Source organism: Lissotriton vulgaris, chromosome 5, assembly GCF_964263255.1.
Source record: "Lissotriton vulgaris chromosome 5, aLisVul1.2, whole genome shotgun sequence".
NCBI classification, from domain to species: Eukaryota; Metazoa; Chordata; class Amphibia; order Caudata; family Salamandridae; genus Lissotriton; species Lissotriton vulgaris.
Window position 1 is genome coordinate 1,370,139,522 of NC_141693.1, and position 17,996 is coordinate 1,370,157,517.

The window sequence follows — 17,996 nt, forward strand, 5'->3', positions numbered from 1 at the left end:
GAAAGGACATATATAAAAATCTTTTAGTCCCTATTTAGAACAAACTAGAAACTATGTAAGAGAAAAAAGTCTTCAGTGGAGTCATTTTGATTTCAAAAAGTTGAACAAATGTAAAGTATGTAAATAGTGTATATAAAAAATCTTTTTTTGACTTTTAAAGTACAGTTGATAGTAAAAGTAGATTTTGAAAACTGTATATATGTATAAATTGTAATTAATGTATATATATGTGTTATTTGTAGCCCTGAAGAAGTTTTTTTGGACGAAACGCGTAGGCACCGGCTACAACATTGTTTTTATGAAGATTGAATCCATGCTTTTTTTGAACCAAATAAAGATCTTACTACTCATCCATTGAAGATTCTTAACTTACCTGGATTGAATGAATGGAATGCTGCGATTATATGGTGTCCATCCATAAAGAATATTGTTTTTTTCTTGGTTATCATACCATATAGGAATAGATCATTTTCACATTTCTGTAGAGTGCTGGACATTGTGATAAATTGTGTATGTTTGAGACTTTTTTTAGTCTCAGGGAGACCTAGGGGTCTGCATCTCCTGTCCTTAGCACCTAAAAATTGCAGATATTAACGTGACACTAGTGGATAGGTGCAATATCGTATAGCCTCAAACCCCTGTGCTCGGTGTGTATAATACCCAGTTAGACTTGCTTAGTACCTTAAATCATGGTTACGGAGCTTTGCATGGCTCCTCGTCGAAGATGTGTTGTGCAAAAGAGGCAGTGTGTCAGTTCCAAATTGTGACGGGCTGTGGTGCTAGGTCCTGATGTGTGGACTTCAAGGATCCTGTTGTTGTGGGTTTCGATTTCTGGTGTTGAAGATGCGTGGCACAGCAGAGGCGATGCGTATGTTCCTGTGAGTGTTGAAGCTGAAATGCAGAGGTTTGGCATCATCGTTTAGGCTGCTGTCGATGAGGGATGTGAGGAGCTTGCCCCGGGATAAGTGGGCACAGGAGTAGTTCCAAAAATGATGCATCGGTCCCAGTTGCAGGAGGAGGCAGCAATGCAAGTCTTTTGCGACAGGTCAAATTTACGCAACAGGGGCGATGTGTCGGTTCTGCTTGGGGACGTGCCGCTCAGCTGAGGAGATACATTGGTTCTGCTTGTGATGCGTCACTCAGCAGAGATGATGCGTTGATTATGTTGCAAGCACCTTAGGCACTTCTAAGGGTCCAGGACTTGGGTGGAACCACTTGGCAGGGTAGACTCACAGATGGCAGAGTCCATGTGCCGGGGAAGGAATCCTGTTATGTCCCTGAGGCTTCAGATCAGGAGGCCACCCAGCTAGCCCTTGGACTCACTCTGTGTTCTGGGGGGCATGTGATGCAGTCTAGTCCTCACCCAATCAGGAGGGCAGTAGGCCACCAGGTCAGCACAGCAAATCAGGAGTCCAGAAAAGCAGCAGTCCATCAGAGCCGCAGTCCCTCAGCAGCACAGCAGTATCCGCAGGTCCATAAGTGAACTGAAGTGGGGGTGTCTATGGTCCAGTACTTGTAACCAGTGGTGCTTTTGAAGTGAGGGAAAATGTAGGTTCACAGAGGTCCTCCTTTCCTGTCGTGGCTGCAGACTCACTGCAGGGTGGGGGGGGGGGGGTATACAGCCCTTTGTGTGGGAACAGGGCACAACCTTTTCAGGTGTCTGCTAGGTTGGGTCCAGCTCCTCTCTCCAATCTGCCCCCATTGTGGGTGGCTATCTAGAGGGAATACAGAAAACCCAACTGGCACCCACCCCAGATGCAATCAAAAATGGGCAGAAGGCACTAAATGACCAAAGTAAGAAAATTCCTACTTTCTAAAAGTGGCATTTCCAGAATTGCATTCAAAATCCGACTTCACCATAAGTTTGGATTTTAAATTGTGACTCCAGAGATACCAAAGTTGAATCAATCAAATCTTTCTATTTGGATATTGCTCCTATAAAATGTAATAAGGTAATCTCGATGTTATCTTATGGGAAAGATGGGCCTTGCAGTAGTGGCAAAAGAAGTTAAGAGTTTTTCACTACCAGGACATGTAATACATAAAGGTACATGGCCTGCCTTTTAGATACAATGCATCCTGCCCTCTGGGCTGTCCAGGGCTACTTTAGGGTGACTTATCTGAATCAAAAGTGAAGGGTTGAGCCAGGAAAAAGTTCTATTTTGCCCAGGTCGATATGGCAGTGTAAACTACACACTCAGGCTCTGCAACAGCAAGTCTGTGATATGGTTAGAGGGCTACTTAAGTGGGTGGCACAATCAATGCTGGTGGCCTATTAGTAACATGTAATGTACAGGCCCTGGGCACATGTAACGCACTTTAAGAGGGACTTGTACATAAATGAAATATGCCATTTGGGGATGAGCCAATATTACCATGTTTAGGGGCGAGAGCACAGGCACTTTAGCACTGGTTAGCAGTGGTAAAGTATGCACAGTCCTAATACTAGCAAAACCGAGGTGAGAAAAGTGGAGGAGGAAGGCAAAAGGTAGGGGGAAGACAATCCTAATGCTGTCAGTCTAACAATCATTGTTTGCTTCCAAAGAAGATACATGCACTACTCAGAAAAGAGGAGTGGTGACACCACAACACTGCGGCAAAGGGGTATCCCTATACTTCCTCAATCCCAAAAAGGGTGTGTCATTAATGCCTATTCACGACCTTATACCCCTCAGCTACTTCCTGTCAGAACAATTCCACATGGTAACACTCCAGGATGTCATCCCTCTACTACAGCAAGGAGACTTCATGTCCGCCCTCGTCCTGAAGGACATCTAATTTTACCTCCCCCATCCACCCTGCATAGGTTTCTCTGGTTTGCGGTAACTGGTCAGCATTATCAGTTCAACGTGATGCTCTTCGGGGTCATCACAGCCCCCAAGGTGTTTACCTAGTGTCTTGCTGTTGTAGCTCCTCACCTCAGATGGAACGGCATCTACGTATTCCCTTACTTAGAAGACTGGCTGACCAAGAGTGCGATGCAGCAGCAGTACCCGTCGCACGCTCAAGTTACCGTAAAGCTCTTACACAACCTTGGCTTTCCTTTCCATAAAGTAAAATCTCATCGCCAGCCCCTACAGGTCCAGCCCTTCCTAGGAGCCATACTGAACACTGTCACAGGCAAAGCACATCCCAGTCCGGCAAGGGTCTAGGTTTATCAAACGCTGTTCCCTCTTTTTCAGCCAGATCATCATGTAACGGTCAGGAAAGTCATGTGGCTCCTAGATATGATGCCCTCCTGCATTGCCATAGTCCCACATGCCACATTACACATGTATCCATTCCAGGAGTGCCTAGCAGCACAGTGATCACAAGTAGTCATTAGCACATTCTAGTGTTCATCTAGGGTCGTACTCCTTGCTTCCTGCAGTGGTGAAATGCCAGTAACCTGTCACAAGGCTGGCCTTTTCGTGAACAAGGGCTTCCTAGGACCTTCACAACTGACTCCTCCCTTACTGGATGGGGACCCACTTACATGAGTTGACTGTTTGAGACATGTGGACGCCACATGAGCCACCTGTAGTTAATAGCCATCCAGTTAGCCTTCAAAGTATTTCTTCCATTGAACAAAAGGTAATACTTTTTCACACAGATAACACATCTGCAATGTTTTACTTACATAAGCAAGCCAGCACTCATCCTGTACAGATTTGTACCCAGGACATTTGTGGCGACCGATCCATCACAGGATTCATCTGTTGATAGAATTCATACCAGGAGTGGAGAACAATTTTGCAGACCTCCGCAGGTTGCAGCCACAAGTCCACGTGTGGGAACTTGACCACCAAGTTCTACTCAAATAGTTGAACCATTGGGGGTTTCTCCACATAGACCTCTTCACTGCTGCCACAGAAGCAAAATGCCCAAACTTTGCCTCAAGTCTCCCTCACCCAAAGTCAATGGGCAATGCACTATGGATGGTCAGGAAATTTGCCCACACTTTTCCACCACTTCATCCATTCGTGGTTAGGAAGCTTCGGCAAACATCTCTCACTCTTATCTCAGTAACCTCCACCTGGACCAGGAATCCCTTGTTTACAGCCCTTCTCAAACTCTCTCTATTGCACCACGAGAAGCTGTACAAACATTTGGATTTCCTCCCTAAAATGATGGCACACTCAGACATCCCAAACCCAAACAGCTCAAGCTTGCGATTTGGCTTCCGAAGTCCTAGAGCTTGAGTACCTCAATCTGCCTTCAGAGTGTATGGCCATTCTTAGTCATGCAGGCCTACAACCAGAACCTGCTATGGAGCCTAATGAAAATGATTTGTTCACTATTGTCTTACTAGACCCATTGGTCCTCTCAAAGCAGCAGTTTAAGACATTGTTATCTGCGTCACCTGCAGGCTTCACTTGGCGGCTGTTGCCGCTTATCTCGAAAACAGAGAACATACTTCTCTTTTCCGGGTTCCTGTTCTGAAAGCTTTCATGAAGGGCCTCAAAAGGATTATTCTAGCAAGGGTGCCACCTGCCGCAGTTTGGAACCTCAACATTGTCCTAACAAGGCTTATGGAGCCTCTTTTTGAGCCACTACACTATTTTCTATTACAGTTTCTTTCCTGGAATGTGGCTTTCCTTGTAGAAATCACTCCCTCAGGCATATTACTGAGCTTCAAGCTCTCACCTTGGAAGAACATTGTTTGCAAGTACATATTGATAGGGTAATACTCAGGACAAATCCCAAATTGCTCCCTAAGGTGGTCTCAAGTTCCACCATAGAACTCTGTGTTCTTATATATATATATATATATATATATATTCGAAGCTTATAAAGCGCGCGGCTACCCCCAACGAGGGTGTCCCAGCGCTACAGACTGAAGAACAACATGGATATCTTGTATGCTAGAGGTTTGAAAACAGCCAGGTCTTCGAGCTGCGCCGGAAATGGGGAGAGAGAAGAAGACAGAGGTGATTGGATCTGAGAGCTCGGGCAGAGTGAACAGGCTTTAGCCTACGTCTGAGATACACTGGCCCCATGCCATTTAAAGCCCTGAAAGCCAGGACCAAGGCTTTAAACTGGATGTGATCGGGCACAGGCAACCAGTGAAGTTTCATCAGATGAGGGGTTATTGAGTGGCGGTACGGGATGTTGCATATCAGCCTTGCAGCGGCATTCTGCACAATCTGCAACCGATTGATCAGATAGGCTGAAGCTCCCACATAAAGGAGATTTGAATAATCCAAATGAGAAGTAATCGGGGCATGGATGACCGTCCTAAGTGAATCCAGAGAGAGGAAAGGGAGAATTTTGCAAATCATGCGAAGTTTGCCAAAACATGCGGGGGTGACCTTATTGATTTGAGTCTTACATGACAGTTCATTGTCGACTTGGAAACTCAGATTTCGTGCTCATTTTACGGATATTGGGGAGGGTTGAGCTCAGACGGCCACCACAGAGGAGACAGAGTGGGGCACTTTGATTGAAGAACAGCACCTCAGTTTTATCTGTATAGGGTATTGAGGGTCATCCAAGATACGATATTGGAGAGGCAGCGTCTAAAGTTTGCAACGCCACCGTCAGAGTGATCACTAAATGAAAACACAAGCTGAGTGTCATCAGCATAAGAGATCACTCTGACCCCCCAAGATTCAACTACCTCAGCCAGAGGTGAAAGATAGACGTTAAAGAAGAGGGGCCTTAATGCCGAGCCCTGAGGCACTCCGCAGCTGAGTGTTTTTTTTCCTTTAAAACAAAAGGCCTGAAAAATACCTGCTGAGTTCTGCCACTCAGAAACGATCTTATCCAGGCCAGGGGAGTATCCCGTATCCCAAGACTATGTAGTCTATGTAACAGAATGGTATGAGAGACGGTATCGAAAGCCGCAGACAGGGCGAGGAGCACCAACATGGCCTCCTCACCTGCATCCACACACTCGCGAAAGGTCTTAGTTACCTCCAACAATGCGGTCTCCGTACTGTAACCGGAAACCTAATCCGGATTGTGATTCGTGGAAAAGAGTCAGTAGCATAACAGAACATGCTCTTCACAACTTAGATGTCAAAATAACCCTCATGAATTACATTGACAGAACAATGCCCTTACATGAATCACATCAGCTCTGTCTCAATCTCCAAACCACACAAAGGGTGCACTCTTTCTTAGGAAGGTATAGCACACTGATTAGTCAAGTGCATGCAGTCCTTTTATTACAATCTAAAAGACATTTGACTGTCCCTCATAGGCCACACTCAACCCATAAGAGAGGAGTCTCTATGTCTTTCTTAGGTAACATTTCTATAGCTGACATCTGCAAAGCAGCTACATGTCCTACTCTCCATACTTTTACTCAACATTGCTATGTGGATGTCTTAGCTCACCATCAAGCTAATTTTGAACAGGCTATCCTTTGCATGCTCTTTCAGGCTTCTGCAACATCCTCAGGCTAGCCACTGCTTTTGCAGAGGACTGCTTTACAGCTACATATGCAATGAACAGAAAATGTTACCCTGTAAGCATCTGTTCTTGACCTGTAGTACTGTAGATTCATATGCGCCCACTCACCTCCCTGCAAGCCTTCGGATGTTGCACATTCTTTCATCTTCCTTTGCATGGTCATCTTGGTCTGTAGCTCTATGCTCCTTCTACATCATCATCCTTTGTGTGGAAAAAACTTTAACAGTGGATCAGAAGTCCATGCACATTATCAGCAATAGGTGGAGTCACTGTACCTCGTGACAGGAAAGACTTCTTCGAAGACAAATAACTTGCACAAGTCAGGCCCCAACACTAGATGGCAGGGGCATGCACAACATGTGACTCTACAGCACTAAATGTCACAAACCGATGTTTACAGGGTAAAAAAAAGTGTGCATATATATGTATGTTTGTATATATATATATATATATATATATATATATATATACGTGTGTGTGTGTGTTTGTACATACATACATATACACACACCCATACATTCTCCTGTGAGATTTTATTTTATTCCCCTACCGTTGTCTCCTTTCATGGGAAGTTTTGAACTGATCTGTCCAAAAAGGGGGCGGTGGGGCCCAAAAGTGTTTTCCTGTGGGAAAGTTTGCACTCCAATACAGAAAAAAACAGCTGAACAAAAATACACCAAGTGTGGCAGAAAGTTAGAACTTTACTCAGAAAGTACATTTTTGTGATTTGGCGAAAATACTTTCACCTGTTTTTCAGAACTTTCGGACCCTAGGCATGAAGGGGTTAATCTTCAGAAAAAGTTTTTGATATCTGGATGGTTTGTCCCCTGGGCCTCCCTCCCCCTATACCAACAAATAAAAAACTAAATAGTCCATTCCAAAGAAGCTTTTCTCCTGTCTGTCATTTTTGTGATGTCATTTGAGATGTCAGTGATGTCTTCAATAATGTAATTTAACATGTTATGAGTGATATAATATGTGAGATCATACGCAGTGCATGGCAGGGGCACAAGTTTGAGTTAGTTCACGAAATTATAACTGGCGAGTGTTGATGGGTTATCGTTTTTTAACCCCTTAGATGCTGATGACGAGCTCAGCTCATCATCAGCTACGGCACTTGTATGCTGATGACGAGCTGAGCTCGTCATGTAACGCGGGTTTTTGAAAAATCCAGCGCACAGCTGGAAAACCGCTAGCACGCAAGGGGTTAAATGTGTTTATCTCATTTTAAAAGGTAAACTATAACGTCACTTTAACCTTTGTATTTTTCAGTGAATTTCTTGGATTGTTAAGGTAAGCTAAGATCTGATTACCGTATCAAACTATTACGTCACTTTATCATTTGGTATTTTAGTGAATGTGTGTGTGTACATGTGTATGCGTGTTTGTATGTATGTTTATATACGTGCATTTATACATATGTAATTTTTTAGATTTGTTTTTAAAGAATAATAAATATTAATCATTTTCCGTCTGCTTTCACATTGGGAGATCTCCACCCTGTTTGTTCAAAGTTACAAGTAGTAACTTTACAGTAATAAATCCTGTTGTAGGAGTCTTTACTCCTAGATTTTAGGAATATAGGTATGCAGGTCTACACCTAGGTGAAAATTCCCACTCTGATGCGGTTAACAGCAAAAAAAAGTGTCGATTTACAACTAGGTGTAAATTTACTCTCGTTAAGTGGTAAATAGCAAAAAAAATGTTGTTACACAAACGTGTAGTAGTAAATATACATATATGTAAATATACACATGTATATTTACTTTGTGCATAGACTCATGCAATCTTAGTAGAAATAATCTACTTGTGGACCAATCACAGTTGTTCTTTAGAAGTGGGCAGTTGTTTAGAAATTAAAATAGTTGTATTTTTCCTTGTTTTTTCCTGTTTGCATGGGTCTACTTTTTTGCAGCACACACGTAAAGAGAAACTTGCTATTCCACATACTTGTGTATGAAGGGACCCCTTCATGCACCAAAGTATGCAGACCACAACACAGACACTCTTACACTAGGGTTCAAGGGTGGCTGTGTTGGCGCATGACAACATAAAAATTTGCCAGCACAGAGACAGAGAACAGCACCCCACATCTTTTTGGATATGGCGCTGTTCTGCTCTCTCCTGTTCACGCCCCGCAGCTACTTCACTTCTTGTGCTGTGTTGTGTGATTTATTTGTGATCTATCCACTGATGTCCCTGATTACACAGCACTTTATCATTCATAAATATCTTCTCATTTCCTTGGGGAGAAGAGTTGGCCTAACGGCTAGGGCGATCGACCTCAAATCTGGGGAACCGGGTTTGAGTCTCTGCAAGGACGCTCAACATCCTGTGATTCTGAGCAAATCACTTGATCTCCCTGTGCCTAACAAAAATTAATGTGTCCTCATGTAATCAACTGGTGCTCTTGTATAGCGCTCTGATACCCAATACCTTCAGGTCAAGTTCGCACTATATAAAACTCCATAAAAAATAAAATCGACATAGTTAAATTTATATTTTATAATAGCCATAGAGTATAATGAAAAACTCACCATCTGACCATGAATGTCATGCGTGTAAAATGCAGACAAGTGCCCCGCTGATTTGACTAGCCTGTCCCACCATTGGTAAGCAGCTTATGAACCTTGATAACCCCTGTGCTATATGCTAATTATGTTTAACATAATGAATTTGAAGACTTCGTTTTTTTATTTTTCCATAATGTATAGTTCCTCAATGATTATTTTTACTGTATAAAAAAGGTTGAAGAAAACATTAGGTGTGCAATCACTTCATCACGGCAGTCCCATTTTCATCTTTCTGGGCATTGCCGTTGCATGGAACAAGGTTGCTTCCATAGCAGAAATAGAAAAGGAAATATCAAAAGAAGTCCTATCACCTCGTTTGGGGCTGTCTCCTTACTGTTCCTGGTGCTTCGACTACTGCAGAGACAAGTTCTCAGCAAGGAGTGCAACCCTCCAGTGCCTCATCTCCTGCTACATTTACTGAAACATCTCTCTGGAGAAGGTTACCTGCCTGCTTCATTCACTGTCTCACCCATCTGGCATACCCTTCCCTGGTGAGGGCTAGTCAGCTTCCGAGCAAAATAAGTGTGCAGGAACTGCGAGTACCAGTATCACACATGTTCGCGGGTAAAATGCATGCGTGCCGGGGGACGTTCTTTTCGCTGTTTGGCGGCCAAACTGTGGAATTCCCTTCCCATGCACATCCGCAGACTGGAGAATTATTTGACGTTTAGGAAGGCTATAAAAACTCATCTTTTCCCTGCGATTTAGGCTCTAGTGTTTTGGTCTGCATGGGGAATAGCAATTACAACGCGGGTTTTACCACGCATTGCTTTTACAACGCATGCGATGTTACAACGCATGGTAAAACCACGCATACCATTACATCGCATGTGCTTTTACAACGCATACGATGTAATGTGTAATGGCAGGGGCGGCTATTAACTTCCTTGTGAGGAAACTTAGGCTGTTTCCTCACAATGACGTGAAGCATGCAGGAAGGAGGAAGCAGGATTCGTAGGCGACGCTGGAGAGGAGAGAGGCAAGGGGGTTTGTGCATGGGGACGGGGTTACTTATTTAGGGTTTAGGGTAGTTTAAAAGTAGTGTGGTAATGTTTGTGTTGTGTGTATTTTTAAAACGATTTAGTTTGTGTTGTGGTTTTGTGTTTATTTAGTGTAGTGTATTAGGGAGGGTAGTGTAGTGTAGTGTAGTGATTTAGGTTTTAGGGTAGTGTAGTGTTGTAGTGTTTGTTTATTGTAGCGTATTGGGGTTTAGGGTAGTGTAGGGGTGGGAGTAGTGTGGGTGGTGTAGTAGTGTTTTAGGGTTTAGGGTAGTGTAGGGGTGGGAGTAGTGTGGGTAGCGTAGTAGTGTTTTGGGGTTTAGGGTAGTGTAGGGGTGGGGTGGGGGTAGTGTGGGTAGCGTAGTAGTGCTTTAGGGTTTAGGGTAGTGTAAGGGTGGGAGTAGTGTGGGTAGCGTAGTAGTGTTTTAGGGTTTAGGGTAGTGTAAGAGTGGGAGTAGTGTGGGTAGCGTAGCAGTGTTTTAGGGTTTAAGGTAGTGTAAGGGTGGGAGTAATGTGGGTAGCGTAGTAGTGTTTTAGGGTTTAGGGTAGTGTAAGGGTGGGAGTAGTGTGGGTAGCGTAGTAGTGTTTTAGGGTTTAAGGTAGTGTAAGGGTGGGAGTAGTGTGGGTAGTGTAGTAGTGGTTTTGGGTAGTGTAAGGGTGGGAGTAGTGTGGGTAGTGTAGTAGTGTGGTAGTGTTTTTAGGTTGGGGTAGTGTAGGGGTGGGAGTAGTCTGCTGTGTAGGTGTTGGGATAGGGATGTAACTTACCTTGCATTCTTTTACCATACGTATAGCTTTACCACGCATGCCTTTGCGTTGTAATCAACAAAACAATTGCCAATACTGCTCAATTATTTACTCTAAGTACAACAAAGCTGAGTACCACGTTCTCAACTTGATAGACCACTCTTTCAGTCTTGAAATGTATCTCAAAAAATATATTTATTTGTTTTTTCAAGGTTATTTCTTTTAAATTGTAGTTTTTTAACATCCGACATCGATGATTCACAAGCAACAATTAATACTTCCTATTCATATTAATTGCAGTTTAGGAAGGACAGACTCGAAATATTTAAGACAAATGTGAATATATACATGGGGTGTTGGGAGGGTGTATGAAACACTATGGACAAACCAGACACTTAGGTTCAAACACATTCATCAAACTCATGCAACGTCATTTATACAACAGTAAACACATATGTGAAACAGACAATGGGGGTAGTATGTGATTGAAAAAAGAGTATTATATGTGAGGATAAAAATCCCTAGATCCAGAACCTTTCTAAATCTAAGGTTCTAAAAAGTAACGTTGGATCATTTTCTTTGAGATCCCAATAGACAATTAGGCCATCCTATGCTTGATACTTTCAAGAAATTCAAATGAGTAGTAAACGATTGGCCTAAGGAATTCAAAGTGATAATGCAGTCAAAACTCAACTAAGTTGAACAAAACCAGGTCAAACTACAAGGTCGACGCGTTTCGAATCCCTTAGATTCGAGGGATTCTCTTCAGGACCATCACAGAATTCATCTGGAAAAAACAAACAAAAAGGCATTCTATCAGTTGTCTGCAGCCAAATGACTCTCAACTTCACATTCAACCAAACACACACTCTCACACAGTACCTGTTTTTTCTTTCTCGAGTTTTCATCTGGTATGAAGCTGTGGGCAAAACAGGGGAAGGAGGCAATGCTGTCAGATATTATTGGGCTGAATTGTGTGGTCTTATAAAGCAGGGTTAGGTTGGTTACTAATTGAAGGGCGGGTGTGTTTCTCTTATCATTCAAGAAATTCACCACGATTGGCATTCGAAGACATCATTCTTTGTTTTCTATATTGGTTCTATCTGTACAAGGGAAAAGGAAAATTTTCTTTTGAGTTATTTTGTTCTAATGACATCATTTTGGGAAACCGTTTGTTCGATAGTCTTTCGTGAGAGCGTTTTATTTTAGGGCCATAGTCATATCGGCTTCTAATTTGGGACGGGTGAGGACTGGACCATTCCCTATGTTTGTATACCGAATCGTTTTGATGCCCAATCTTGTTCTTATCCAGATGACCCGCTCGACCTGGGACAGTCTGTATCATTTCATCAAGTTATTTAAAGCGCAAATTGAATTCGGCATAAGGGCTTACCGGTAGCTCCAGTTTTTACGGCTTCTCGTTTGGCGTGTCTTCTCGGGCGCCTACGTAATGCGTCATGATAGAGGCGCTTAAATCCCGATTTCGTTGTTTGTTAGGTTTCTTGGGATTTGTAGTTCTAATCGGGTTATTCTTTGCTTGGTGACGTGATACTAATGGCTCTGAGAATCCGGATCTCAATATCGCTAGGTTTTTTGGGATTTGTAGTTTTTGGATTAAATTTTTAGTTGCGAAGTTAGTTGGATATTTAGAAACTAAATTGTTTGCGCAGTGGAGTGAACCAACTGTAGGTATTAATGAAAAACGCAATAAACGGATCAAACCTGTGGAACAGGGGCTTCTCTCCTGAAATTAATTCGAGTTTTTTGATTTGATCGTGGCAGGTGGTCACGGTCTTGTCACTCAATTAAGTACTTTTACCCTGAAAGGGTCGTATGTCGTAAGCACGATTGACAGACCTCCTACAGATTATATAGTTCTGACATTTCGTTTAGCCCATTTGTGACAGTGTTGAACTTCAGTATTAACGTCGCTTCTCTCTGCCGTAGTTTAGCCTCCAGGTCGCCACCTCTCGAATCCAGTTCCACTTTAGAGATGACTGTCCATCTCAGGTCGTTGTCACCATGTTCTTTTTCAATCCAATGTTGTACTAAAGGAGCTGTAAGTACTTTCTTTCTGAGTCTTGATTTATGTTGAGAAACTCGCTGTCTTATTTCCTGATTCGTTTTTCCAATGTACAGTTTGTCACATGGACATAGTACTCCATAGACCACATTACGGGTTTTACAGTTTGTAAAGGCTTTATGTTTCCAGGATATGCCATCATGTTGGAACAATGTTCCTTCAATTGTTGATGAACAGCTCATGCATGTGCCGCATTTGCGGTGGCCCTTGATGGGCGGTAATCCGACATAGTTCCTTAGTGTTGGATTTGGTGTTTTTGGAAGTGCTGCCCTTACTATCTGATTGGCAATAATTGTATCCTTTTTGAACGCAAAAAGGGGTTCTTCATTGAACTGAGGATCCAGTTCTTTTATCAAGTGCCAATTTTGATGGATGGTTTTTTTGAGCCAATTTGACGAAGGACAATATGTCGATACGCAGACGATCCGGGTTTGTTTTTTCCGTTCTTTCTTTTTCAGCAATTTTTCCCTCGGCGTCCTCCATGCTCTTTTTTGGGCTTGTTTTAAAAGCTTGGAAGGGTATCCACGTTTCAATAGTCTTTCTTTTAGCAAATGTGCGTGTTCCTTGTATTCCTCCTTGAACGTGCAATTCCTTCTAATGCGAAGGAATTGGCCCACTGGTAGATTCTGTTTTAGGCTTCTTGGGTGATTGCTCGAAAAATGGAGCACTTTGTTCCTATCTGATTTTTTCCTATAGAGCAGAGGTCTTCAAACTTTTGGGTGCCGAGACCCCCCTGTCAAAAATTTCAGTCATAAGGACCCCCGCCTGACAAACATTTCTAAACCTGTAGGCAGAGCTACTGGAATTATGAGGCAGGTGAGGACAAACTTACACGACAGGCTTGACTAAATTGTGTGGGAAGAACATTTAAATAATGTTATGTGATGCTGTGTTATTTTGGGATAGAATTGCTTCATTATTTTGACATTTTTTGCACAAAACCTGTCTCTATTCTCTGGAGGTTACCCCATTTGGCTGGTTCTTCTTGCCCTTCTGTGTGTTTCTCATTTGCCTTCATGCAGCAGATGGCTATTAGCCCCAGGACACCTTTTAGAAACAGTAGTGCACTACAAATGTAAATAATATTAGTAATAGGCAGAAACAGGGGAGCCACGAAACCCAAACTTCGTGGGGGGCCTACACTCCCTGGCAGGGCTGGCCCTAGCACTGGTACACATGGTACAACCGTCTTTTTTGGTGCCCCCCTCCCCAGTTTCCTCCTCCTCCATAAATTCCCTCACAACCACTCACCAACAATGCACCTAATCTCTCTGTAACACCTTTCTGACAAACATTTCATTTTTTATAGCGCTACTCATAGTTTACTCACACTCATTTCTGTGATCTGCATGGCACATATTCTTTGTAGCAGGCACATTAACCCTCTGCACTCTGTGGATGACGAGTGCCCATGTGAGTGCACAGTGAGTGATGCAACAGTACGAGAGTAGGGAAAGAGGAGTGCTTACAGGGTGAGTGAGGTGACCATATGAATTTGGGTGCAGATGTAAGTGCAGAGTAGGACGAATGAATGCATGGTTAGTGATGGACTTGTTTGAGTGAGATTGCAGATTGAACAGTGAGGGGGGCAGGTGGTTGAAGTGTCACTTGAGTGCAGGGTGAGTAGTGTGCTTGTGTGACTGCAGGGTGAGGTACAGGGTGAACGGAATAAGTGCATTGTGATTGCAGAGTGATTGCTGTGAGTGCAGGGTGAGCGGGTGAATGGTGTGAGTGCATGGTGATCAGTGTGAGTGCATTTTGAGTGCAGGGTGAGTGTAGAGGTGAATGGCGAGTAGTCTGAATGCTGGGTGTATTCCCAGACACATGAAGTAACTCAGCATGTTATTGACGGGGCGAGGGGTTTCCGATATAAGTTAAATGTGGAGTTGTGGGCTGGGCGGACCGGAATAACAGGCTGGGAGGCCGAATGTAGTGAGCTATGTTTACGGATTTATACGGTGGTAAGGCACACACAGTATTGTTCCACAGAGTAAAAGGAAAGAAAGTCCGGAGGGAAGCGTCGAGACGGGTGAGTTCTGATGTAGGGTAGATGTCTTGGTCGGGATCCTCTGTGGGCTGTTGTCATCAGGTTACGGCCGGGTGATGGGTCTCCTCGGAGATATGTAAGGGAGAGAGAGTACAAAGGGGTTAGTCCAGTTCAGCGAGGACTACCGAGTACTTCCACCTTCACCGGGAGTGAGTGGGCCAGGAAATGAACGTGGGGAAGGTGGGAAGGGTAGGTGGGGATAAGACCAAATGAGCAAGCGGGAAGGGTAGTGTGACTGAAGGTGTCCGGGATCAGTGCGAGGTTATATACAAAGTGCTCGTGATATTTCTCTTATCTAAGAAGGCTAGTGCAGGGTGCTCGTGAGGCTCTATATACAAGGATTTACAGGTATTTACATTATATTTACAAAGGGACACGGAGAAAGGATAGAGTGTACTCACGTGCCCCGCCGCAACTCTCATCCGAGTTGCGGCCGCTCTCCAGCCACCTCCGGAGGTCGCCACCAGTCCTCCGACCACAGGTCCTCTTCCTCGTTCTCCTCTCTGCTTTCCGCCTTCTCTCCGATCTCCTCCTGCCTTCCGCTCTCCGTCGGGGGTTCCGCGCCGTCCGCTGTCTCCTGCCACGAGTCCGCTGGGCTGAACGAGGTCTTGTCTGTTCTCCCGACTTTTCTATGTTCCTGGTGGAGTGTAGTCGACGCGCTTCCGCTTCCGGATGGTTCGGGTTCCGGGTCACCTGCCGGGTATTCACTTCCGGTATCCGGCTTATCTGTTTCCGGGTCTTCGTGGGTTAGCGGATCCTGTGGGTGAAGAGAGGAAGTCCGATGACCAAGGGATGCTGGTCGTTCCGGCATGGGGGTGGGATACCCCTGTCTGTTCCGCCCTTCCGATGAGGTAGGGACTACTGATTTTCCACATCCCCTTTCCCTAGCTGTCTTACTAGTAGGGTTGGAAGGAGCTGGATAACGTGAGAGGTAATCAGCATTGCCCTGGTCTAGTCCCTTTCGATGTAGTGTTTTAAATCGAAAAGGCTGTAGAGACGGGAACCACCTAAGAACCCTGTCGTTGTGGCCCCGATTGCGGGCCATCCACTCAAGTGGGGCATGGTCCGTGTACAAGATGAACTCCCGGCCCTCTAAATAATACCGGAGACTGTCCACCGCCCATTTAATCGCCAGAGCCTCTTTCTCCACGACCGCATAGTTTTGCTCACGCTGAAAGAGCTTCCGGCTGATATACAGAATCGGTTTTTCGACCCCTTTTTCATCTTTCTGGGACAGGACCGCCCCCAAACCCTGATCGGAGGCGTCTGTCTGCAGGATGAAAGGTTGGGAATAGTCAGGACTGATTAACACGGGTTCCGACAACAGGGATTGCTTGAGTAGGTCGAAAGCCTGCAGCAGGAGGGGAGTAGGTTGCTGTAACTTCTCTTCGGTTCTGGAGGTCTTTTTCAACAGGTCTGTCAAGGGAGCGGCTATCTGGGAGAAACTGGGAATAAATCTCCTGTAATACCCCAGTAACCCGAGAAAGGCACGAAGTTCTCTCTTTGTATGAGGGAAGGGTATGGAGTGAATGGCTTGGATCTTATTGTTTTGGGGACGAATTACCCCTTCCCCTAACAGATACCCCAGATACTTCACACTTTGGGCCGCCAAGGTGGTCTTGGCGGGGTTGATGGTAAAGCCGTGATTACCCAGGGAGTGCACCACTGTCTGTAGATGGTGTAGGTGTTGTTCCCAGCTGTCGCTATATATGACTATGTCATCTAAGTATGCCCCGGCAAAGCTGGCATGGGGTCGTAAGACCAGATTCATAGCCCTTTGAAAAGTCGCCGGGGCTCCATGAAGCCCGAAGGGCATCACTCTGAATTGGAACAAACCCTCAGGGGTTGAAAACGCTGTTTTAGGTTTGTCTTCAGGTCTTAAAGGGATCTGCCAGTACCCTTTGCACAAGTCAAGGGTACTGATATATTTGGCCTTGCCTATACGCTCCACCATCTCGTCTACTCGAGGTAAGGGATAGGAATCAAAAGCCGAGATTTTATTCACCTCCCTGAAATCTATGCAGAAACGAGTGGAGCCATCGGGTTTGGGTACTAGAACGATTGGGGAATTCCAACTGCTGTTAGACGGTTCGATTATGCCCATCTTCAACATCTGGGACGTCTCTTCCTTTATAACTGCTCTGCTTGCTTCAGGGATCCGGTAGGGTCTTTGTCGCACGGTTTTCCCTGCTTCTGTGTGGATTGCGTGCTCCACGATGGTGGAGTGCCCGGGTAGGGAAGAAAACACTGCTTGGACAGAGGATAAGGCCCGTTTAAGGTCCTGTTTGTTTCTTTCAGGGAGGTCGGGTCTATACAGCCCTCAAAGGGCAGAGAGGGAGAGCTTGTCAGGACTGGGAGGGGTCCCTCCCACTTCTTTAACAGATTAACGTGGTAGATCTGGGTGACCCCTCGATTGGTATCTAAATCTAATTCGTAGGTGACGGGAGTCACTTGTCTTAAGATAGGGAAGGGGCCCTGCCACTGCCCCAAAAGTTTATGGTCGGAGGAGGGCAGGAGTAACAACACCAGGTCTCCTGGGGTGAAAGAACGGGCCTTAGTTCCTTTATTATACTGTTGTTTTTGAGTGACTTGCGAAGCTGTCAGATTCTGTCTCACTATTTCTCTGATTTGTGTTAAGTGGGTTTGGAGGTTGTCGACATACTCAGGGAGAGGACGGGTACGATCTGGCTCAGCTTCCCATGCCTCGCGAGCCATGTCTAACAGGGTCCTCGGGGCACGTCCATATAACAATTCATATGGGGAATACCCTGTGCTACTTTGCAACGGATGGCGAAGAGGGCAAGGGGAAGCATCTCCTCCCACCTTTTGCTCTCAAGGCCCAGGAGCTTTTTGAGGGTGGCTTTTAAGGTGGCGTTATATCGTTCTACCAACCCGTCTGTCTGGGGGTGATATGCCGAAGTCCTTATCTGTTTGATACCCAGATTGGCGCATACTTGACGCATGAGGGAGGACACAAAAGGCGTACCCTGATCTGTTAAGATCTCTCGGGGGAACCCTACTCTACTGAAGATGGAGATGAGGGCCTTAGCTATGTTTTGTGTAGTGGGTTGTTTCAAAGGGATGGCCTCCGGGAACCGGGTAGCATAATCCACCAACACCAGAGCGTACCTACAACCCGTCCTAGAGGGCAACAG

At 44.8% G+C, this 17,996-nt stretch overlaps 1 protein-coding gene across 3 annotated transcripts in view; it reads left to right on the forward strand.

The window, feature by feature from the left end:
• Positions 1–17,996, forward strand: part of PHTF1 (putative homeodomain transcription factor 1) — a 516,605-nt gene that overhangs the window by 196,466 nt on the left and 302,143 nt on the right. For 2 of the 3 annotated variants that reach the window (XM_086923324.1, XM_086923325.1), the window contains one exon: positions 7,669–7,689. The exons of the other annotated variant lie outside the window; for it this stretch is intronic. In XM_086923324.1, coding sequence (XP_086779450.1) covers positions 7,669–7,689 — 21 coding nt within the window. The remainder of the gene's footprint in view (positions 1–7,668; positions 7,690–17,996) is intronic. 3 annotated transcript variants of the gene reach the window in all.